The sequence below is a fragment of the Silene latifolia genome, chromosome 3 (assembly GCF_048544455.1).
Source record: "Silene latifolia isolate original U9 population chromosome 3, ASM4854445v1, whole genome shotgun sequence".
Classification (NCBI taxonomy): Eukaryota; Viridiplantae; Streptophyta; class Magnoliopsida; order Caryophyllales; family Caryophyllaceae; genus Silene; species Silene latifolia.
Genome location: NC_133528.1, coordinates 146,844,732 through 146,853,610, shown reverse-complemented (window position 1 = coordinate 146,853,610; position 8,879 = coordinate 146,844,732). Strand labels below are relative to the sequence as shown.

Here is an 8,879-nt window from a genome sequence, read left to right as displayed (position 1 = left end):
TCTAAGAAGCATTTTCTTGCGTGATTTTGTAAATACTTCTCATAGAACTAGTGGGTTTCAAAAGAATCCTATATAAAGATAAAAAAACATTATTATTATTATTATTATTATTATTATTATTATTATTATTATTATTATTATTATTATTATTATTATTATTATTATTATTATTATTTATGCACAGATACAAAGAAACCCACCTATCTTTCAGAGATTTTATTTTTGCTTTCATGGATTAAAGGAAGGCTTTTTAGAAGGGTGTAGAAACGTCTTGTGTTTGGATGGTTGTTTCTTAAAGACTTTCTTATTTCTTAAAAAAAAGTGTCCGGATAAATATAAGGTGCCTGATCAACACGCAATGAAAAGATGTAGAGGAAGACCAAAGAAGACTAATGAAGCCTAAAATTCACGAGAAAATCATGGTGATATACATAACTGAACCGCTGTATCAACTAGAAGAGAAGGCAAGGCAGAGGTAGGGGAATGCGGGGAGAGGGGTGCTAGAGTTAATCAAGGCGATGGTCGGAGAAACAGTGTAAGTGTTCACACCTTTATTAGATTATTACAATGTATTTATTGCTAATTATGATAATAGTCATGTTTGTATTATTGTTAGGTTCCAAGAGGATATGGAGTATATGTCAACCATGAGGGAACTACATTTGTTAATGCGAGCTTATAAATTCAATTGTTTGTTAAAACAAGTTCAAATTTGTAGCTTTTTTCATTATTGTGAAGGAGAGCTTCCTTTCATACTCGTATGACAATTGCCTTAAAAAATTGTGTTGGTTGTATAAGTAATATTGAAATATGCACATGATTGAATTATTTTCGCAGGATTGAATAGTAGAGTTCATTGTCTATGACTAGTTACATTTCGTTTATTGATTGAATTACAATCCATTACAAAATTGAACCAAACAAGTGTTAAAAGGTATGAGGTTCTAACTCCATTCCATTTCATTCCCACACTTTGAACCAAACAACCCCTTAATTTCCTTTGGGAAATTTCATCGAGCACCTTTCATACATCAACCTCTAAACAGCAATTCAAACAGTATAAAAATCAAGAGAAGCCTCTTAATAGAGAAATATAGACAAACTCGATATTAGTCAGACTCGATTACATCTCTATCCACGGTTTGCTATTCATCTGTAGCTCTCCCTCTCCCTCTTGGGGGCGTCTAAACCCTTAAAATGTAAGTCAATTCTCCTTAATTTCTCACCTGTTACCAAACTCCCAATTATTTGTTTAACTTTTTTATTATTTCTCAGCGGTATTTTAATCGAACTTAAACAAATGATTACAACGTCCATGAGCATTATTTGAGACCTGTCTAGTTACAGTCTTTCTTCCTTCTGATTTATTAATCAAATTGTTCTGTTAACTTTGGAGTTTACCCTCTAAAGTTCTAGTCTTTTTAATTTATTAGAAGTAGAAATTTAGAATCGAGATTCGGGAAACATTATCATATTTACTATTCTTATGTTCGTTGTTCGTACGAATATGTATGTATGAATATAAACTTAAAAATCAATCAGCTATTTACAAACTTCTGATCGGATCATTGCTTGATTTTTATTTAATTTTCTGACAGGTTCCTCCCCACAAAGTATTTGAAAAAAAAAATTATCACTTTCTGAACTCGTAGACACGGGTTATAGCCTCTTGAAGTTTTCCGGAACAAAAAATTGGGTATTTCGGCAAAAATCAAAACTTCAAGGGCACCACGTACATTTTCCCTTAATTTTAAATTGTACGGGTTTCATTAGATTATTACCCTTGTTGTGCAACCCCTAGAGGATTATTGGTTAAAATTGAGATGCTAGTTTATTGTGATTGGATTTGGTTAATTAATTAGATTATTACCCTTGTTGTGAAGCAACAGTGAAAGATGAAAACAGACCCCTTTGAAGGTTATGTGGATGCTGATGTGATTGAGATATTTAAAAGTGATGACAAGGAACGGTTCGTGCGACTGCTCTCAGCTAATGCTCATACTGTAAATTTGAAGAATGCGGTGAGGAGGTGTGCATTGTTTCATGCCAAAAAGTGTTTGCTCGCAATCATCCAAGGGGAGGCTGGCATAAGTCCCCATCAACTTTATGCTAGAGAAGCAGCTCAATATTCCGCAGAACCAACACCTCTTGCTTATGTTGCTTACTTCTTCCCTGAAGCGGATGATATTATTGACCTAATGCTCAAGCAAGGGCCAGCTGATCAAGCCAACATTAAGTGTAAACTGTATACATATGCTTTTGATGATCATCCTATCTGTCCGCTAGATCATGCACTCTTGTCGTTGAGGTACTACTGTTGACCCTCTTCAGCCTTTCATCTTTTATTACTCGATCTCACAAAGGCATCTTCTGATTTTGTCACTCTTATTTCTCCCTTTTGCCAGTTATAAACCCCATCTACTCCCATGGTCTTCAGGCGACTCTCTCATCAAACTTATTATATTACTCTGCCAATGGGAAACGGTGGGTTGTTTCTGTATCCGACCCTGAGCTTCAATCATTATTCATATTTGATATGTTTTACTGTCTCCTGATGTAGAGACCAAGTTTGAACTGTGCACGGTTGCTTGCTCCACACACGGATAGGCTCAACAATATTGCATTGTCATATGTTAAACAAGGAAAATTGGCATCATTTGCAGCTTTGCTTCTTGTGGCTCAAGAAAAGGTCTTGGTTCCATTTGACTCGGGTATTTTGTTTCTCTTGTGCTTGAAAAATCTTTGTGGATATTATGATCAGTTAATAACTTAACTTACTGCGACGTCTATTGGAATCTACGTACTGCCACATAGGCTTGACAATTCGACAACGCATAATAGAGATGGTGCAGAAGTTGAACTCTAAGAAGGGAGATCTTGACTACGAAGAAGCTTTATTTCAGTCCATGCTTATAGAAGTCTACAAGCTGCTTGATATTTTTGAGAGAGCTGGTGCTGCTTTGAGCTTATATTGCAGTTCAATGCACGAATATGTATGTATGAATATAAACTTAAAAATCAATCAGCTATTTACAAACTTCTGATCAGATCATTGCTTGATTTTTATTTAATTTTCTGACAGGTTCCTCCCCACAAAGTATTGACGGATGTTGCTAGTGTCCTGAACAAGGCTGGTTATGCTCTGGAGCCAATAGACCTTGACCTAAGAGATTGTTACAGGTACTTGTCATTGTTTATGCCGTTGTTATTAGAGGCGTTTTGGTATATAAGTCGGCTATTGGTGGAAGTTTTGAAGAAAATGTTTGTATAAAAGTGCGAGTTTTTAAAAACATTTAGAAATTCTAAAAATCATTTAGGTGTCAATTTTCTAGTTAGACAATTTTGGAATGGACTTGGAAACTTGACGGACTCAAACTCCATTCCTCATCTATACAACTTTGGAGTGAACCACGCCAAAAACTATTACGTATGGGTTTCTAGATGCATTCCCTCATGATATCCCTTTCCATTCCGACTTTGTTGAACCAGATGCCTCATTAGCAAGGTGATAGTTTATATTTTATAAATAACTCTTATATTTGCTTCTATTTTTGCTCAATAGGGATTGTGCCGAGGTTAAAAATGCAAGTTTGTTCAAGTTGTCAGGTAAGCGATAAACTATGCTTTCACTATATGCTCACTGTTTTGGTGGCGTAGTGAGGAGATTCACTTGCCTATATTGAATACTTGTGAAACAGATCCCGAAAGTCAAGACAAGAAATACTGTTTACCTTCATCTCTTACTCGGGCCCAAGGTTTTGGTGCGACTCGTCACAGCTATTCTTACGTAAGTTTTGTTGTGAGTTGAATATGTTTATTTTACCTCAATACCCTGAATAAAAATGGAGGGGTCGTTTGGTTGGTAATGTAAAACTGGTATCTTTTCAGCCTGGGACGTGTGTGTTATTTCACAAGCTAAAGTCAGGTCCACTGCTAAGCATGAAGAATCCTTGTGCTTCCGAGCTACGGCTATTCAGAACGGCAGCAGGTCAGGTCGATAATGGAGGTTCAGGCATTTCGCGGAAGCATCTGGCTTTGATTGCCCGTAGACTCAAGAGAGGGATTAAATTTTAAGATGTTCACTGCCGTCTACGCTTAAGCATGTTATTTATGTTCGCTAGTATTTCTCTCATGTATTTGGTAATACTGGTATTGTTTGTAGCAGCTTAACCCTGATTGTTAACTTTCAGATGAAAAGAACATGAATTTCATCAGTGAGTGCAAAAACTAATTTCTGTCATTTGTAATTCACTTTAATTTATACACTACTCTATTTCCGAGGCCCCTTTTGCTGAATTCAAGTGACCGAGTGTCGATTTCCTTTTTTTTTTTCTTTGTTGGCATTTCTACACTCACTAGAAGATCCAAACTAACAATTGTCATTAATCAAAAACACACACTTGTTACACCAATTTCCTAGTGATTAATTTTACATGATCTATTTTAAAGTCGTATTACAAGTTTACAAAACAAAAGAGCAAATAACATTCGCCAAATTAAGATGCTTACATCAATAAATACAGCATTACATAATCTGCTTTCAGGTCGATAAGCCACCTTACTACCTTAGGCCTTGTTTGGATACGAAATAGGAGGGCAAGGGAGGCTAGGGAGGAAGAGGGAAGAGAAACGAAGGGAAGGGAAGGGAAGGGATTGGGAGGGGTGTTCGGATACAATTTTCCTCCAAATCCAATAGGAAGAGATTTTGATTTGCTTTGGAGGAGGGAAAATGAATCCCTCCATTTACCTCCCCTTCCATTTCCCTCTATTATTTGCTATCCAAATAAGAGATTTTATTTTAAATCCCCTACTCTCCCTCCCTTTCCTTTCTCTCCAAATCCCTCCATCCAAACAAACCTTTAGTCATCAGAGAAATCTAAACCTACCCATATATTTCATAGCAATATAACCCAAACGCCTAGGCATAGGACTGACAGCAGTACGCGGAAGTGACATGCTCATCTTCCCAACTTGACAAGCTCGGGTGGAGTAAAGTCTTCCTTGCAAACAACTAGGGATTGGTAGTGATATTGCCTGGTAAAGCGGCCAGCCGTAGGCAAACTGAAAAGAGATCCACACTCATATAGATCACAAAATTTATGCAAGAGCGGAAAAAAAAACATCACACCAATCAAAAATCACATACCCTACATGTCAAACAATTACTCCCTCCGTAACGATCATTGTTATCATTGGTTTTGCACAAATACCAAGGAGTAAGGAGGGACCATTTGTAGATATTGTTATGAATAACAAGTGGACAATAGGTTATTACCCTTCAAAAAAATTTCCCAATATAAGACACCCAAATATGATAGGGAAATAAATGATCGGGACGGAAGGAGTATATTCCACTTTAATGTTTGAACCTTAGTTTGATACAAGGCGAAGGCGCACGCCTTTTGGACGCGAGGTCCCCTATTTTTGATAACAAATTTGTAATTTCCAAATAAATTTTTGGGCAAGGACAACCTTTATAGGAGTTTTCAAGTTGGCTAACATGCTGGAGTTAAATTAGGAATAATGAGTAAGAATTCGGGGAATAACAAAAATGGGCCTAACTTGTTTGTACTCCTTATATGTTACTAGAGGTTTTAAGGTTTAAAAGTGTTTTGAAACTCTACCGGAACCCCCTCCAAACCCGCTCTTTCCCTCAAAATTTTGTCAATCTAATATCCCAATAAACAAGCCCTAGATCTCTCTTTCAAAATCATGAAAGATATGAAGTAGACAGTACAATAGAACTCTTTAGGATATATAACTCAACTTACATCATAGAATCTTGAGTAAGCGGAAGTTTGGGGTAAAGCTGGACGAGGTTCCAATTTAGCTTCCATGTAACCTGGAAGGATTAACGAAAAAAAAAAAAAAAAAAACATTTTAGAGCATTCATTTAATTGACAGTGTTTTATTTTGACAAAAATAAAAATGATCTTTTGACGGGAATTTTGGAAAAACGTTCTATAAAATGTGGGGGTTTAAGAAAAAAGATTAGAAAACGTGGAAATTTAGAAAATGAGGCGTAGAAAAGGTGGGAATTATAAACTAACTCCTCTAATAACGAAACTTTTAAGCATAACTGTGAGAGAAAGGAACATTTGATCTATATATCATGATGACACTTAGGTGAAATAGTGGTTGAATTTCATTTTAAGTCAATAAAGAAAAAAATGAGAAGAATCTGAAACCATCCAAAGAAAACTTACATATATCCTCCGACGGGTTATAATCTTTTGAATCTGGGATAGCACGGCCAACATATCCCCTACCAACAAAGAATTTAACAAAAAATACTTTAACAAAGACAAAATGAAAGAGAAATGAATCGCAATCAAAAGAAGCATGCCCGTACTTAGGAGGAGAGTCAATTAAATCGATATCCTCCATTATCAATCTAACTTTATGTTTTATCAACAAGCCACAAATATCGTCCACCACATCATCTGCAGAAACCTGAATGAGGTAAAAAGTAGAATCAAATCGCCTACAAGATAAACAGTTGTACTCCTAAATGGTAGAAAACATACGTATTTCTGCATTGAGCAACAATATGAACTCAAATCATCACCAGCTAGTTCAAACAGAGCAAGCAGAGTTTGCGCATCTCTGAGTATACATTTGGACTCAACTTGATCAAGGCTAGCTTTATCTTCGGGAACTAAGTTGATTTCATTAGTTATATATTGGTGAATCGTCAAACCTACGAAATAATCCGACAACAAATTTAGCACATGTACAACAGGACCACAGTACCACACTCTTTAGTTTTCACCAAGTTGTAATGCTGCAAAGCAGTCGTCAAGAGGATAGATAATGCACATTCACCTGTGTCAAACGGGGCTATAACTTTCTCGCGAGCAATCAAAAGTAAGGCTGCAAACTGCTTCAACCCTCCATTACTTAAAATATTCCAAGCAATACTGTTGATTGAGTCTGTGTGATTTACGAGAACTCGTAAAGAATCCAAGATTGGTTTCTATATATGTAGTAAAATTAACAAAAGTTAGATATTTCGTATGTAGTACAATAAGTAGCAAAGAAAAAGGAAAAATAGGTGACAAATACAGAATCATTTCAGAACAGCCATGCAAAGCAAATTTTCAAAATTGGCACGATTTACATCAAATGAAAGATGAACAACAAATACCAACTAAGAAGCCAAGTTTCGAAGTATTTTGAGGCGGTATCGACCGTATTTAAGGCACAATGCCACTAGACCAATTTCATGGTGAGGTGACAAACCAAAATATATTACCATGCTCTTGAGCGATATCCTCACTCGGAGAAATTGACATTACAGCAACCTTGTGTAGTTGTGTCTATAATATAAACTTGTTAAAATCAATTTTTTTGTTCCTAAATGGATATCCTAAATACTCCCTCCGTCCCGGTCAATTGTTGTCCTTTGGTGAATGATCAAATTGTTCATTCTTAAAATAAAAAGGACAACAACTCACTTAGACACCCCAATATGGAAAAGGACAACAAATGATCGGACAGGAGGGAGTATCTCTTTCACCTAAGCTAGTAGCAAGTGGAAAAGAGCAAACTTTAACTTTGTTTCAACTAAGGGTAAAAGAGAAGAAGAAGAAGAACAAGGCTAACAAACGACCAACCGTTTCCCACACGCAGAGTAGAATAACAAGTTTGGCGATAGACCTGCATCGATTCCACAAATATAGGTGCTCTATAACACTGCAATAAGTTGGCAAATAACAAAACTAAGAAACTCACTCAGAGATTAAGTGAACTAAAAAAAGACAGATGAGAAAACCAAAACAACCTCAAGTTAACGAGAAGAAAATGAATTGGAAGCCCCTCGAGTACACCAATGGTGCAGTAAACATTTGCAAGACAAGTACCACCGCACTTAGTGAATATTAGGTCGATAACTTGGGTATCTAGAGGGCAGCTATGTGCAATGTAAGCAAGGGGAGTCACACCGTTATCAGGCAAGTTTGCTGCATCAAATGTAGGATGCATATTGCAAACTTCTCCTCTGATCAAGGTAATCAAACACTTTGAGGCACCGAATTCTACACACTCATTCGCCAACGAGTTGATAATAGTGTGATTAATATGGCAGTTTCGAAGCAAATTCAACAACTTCCCCTCGTTATCTGTTTGAAGGATTTCATCAAAGCTTGTAGCAAATCCTTTGTAATTTATAATAGTCATTGCTATCCTGTGGCTTTCTAACAACTGCAACAAATACAATGAACCCAGAAAGAATTATTTCTGGAAAATTGATAAAATATACTCCCTCTGTTGCACCGATCATTTGTTGTCCTTTGATTTTGACACAAAGACTAAAGGGGATTAGGCCAATTATTAAATGATAAGTGGATTAAATTGAATGTGAAATATCAAATTACTCATCAAATTTATTCTTAAAATAGAAAGGACAACAAATGACCGAGACACCCAAAAATGAAAAAGACAACAAATGACCGGGACAGAGTGAGTAATATGCAAATTCATGCTAAATAATGAAATACGAGTAATTGCTAAAACTTTTGACTAAAGTAGACTAATTTATGCTAACAATATACAGATGAATACGGAATACCTGTGCTATGTCAGGGTCGAGGCGGCAGACAATATCGGAGAAGCCGGGGTAAGGGAACACAAATTCCCTTTACGAAACAGTTCAAGTTTCTTGTGGATCATTTTTAGCCTGAGTCCATGCCTAATAGACTTCGAGCCTGTCACCCTTGGGTGGTTTACCTGGTATACGTGGTTTGCAGGCTATCACGTACACCCGCGGGTTTACCCAGTGCGCACCGAAGGTAGCGGCTGCGGGTTCCCTCGTTACCAAAAAAAAAAAAAAAAAAAAAAAAAAAGGAACAGTTCAAGTCTCCCAAGTGCGTGTTAACATT

General features: G+C 36.5%; 2 protein-coding genes across 3 annotated transcripts; one reads left to right on the top strand and one right to left on the bottom strand.

Moving 5' to 3' along the window:
* The first annotated feature begins 1,085 nt into the window (after positions 1 to 1,085).
* On the top strand, positions 1,086 to 4,293 carry LOC141648346 (uncharacterized). 2 transcript variants are annotated; one of them, XM_074456902.1, is made up of 9 exons: positions 1,086 to 1,199; positions 1,890 to 2,308; positions 2,406 to 2,484; positions 2,561 to 2,711; positions 2,815 to 2,993; positions 3,083 to 3,180; positions 3,563 to 3,606; positions 3,699 to 3,787; positions 3,889 to 4,293. In XM_074456902.1, exons 2-9 carry the CDS (start codon positions 1,896 to 1,898, stop codon positions 4,072 to 4,074), a joined length of 1,239 nt encoding a protein of 412 aa, XP_074313003.1. In that variant the 5' UTR covers positions 1,086 to 1,199; positions 1,890 to 1,895; the 3' UTR covers positions 4,075 to 4,293. The 2 variants fall into 2 exon arrangements, with proteins under 2 accessions (XP_074313003.1, XP_074313004.1); XM_074456903.1 differs by having other exon boundaries at positions 1,113 to 1,199; positions 1,884 to 2,308.
* Positions 4,294 to 4,356: 63 nt separating this feature from the next.
* Positions 4,357 to 8,656, bottom strand: LOC141648345 (uncharacterized). Its single transcript, XM_074456901.1, has 9 exons — positions 8,570 to 8,656; positions 7,784 to 8,202; positions 7,617 to 7,695; positions 6,826 to 6,976; positions 6,528 to 6,700; positions 6,353 to 6,453; positions 6,207 to 6,265; positions 5,772 to 5,842; positions 4,357 to 5,061 (listed from the first exon to the last, which is right to left on the bottom strand). Exons 2-9 carry the CDS (start codon positions 8,176 to 8,178, stop codon positions 4,867 to 4,869), a joined length of 1,224 nt encoding a protein of 407 aa, XP_074313002.1. The 5' UTR covers positions 8,179 to 8,202; positions 8,570 to 8,656; the 3' UTR covers positions 4,357 to 4,866.
* Positions 8,657 to 8,879: the final 223 nt, after the last annotated feature.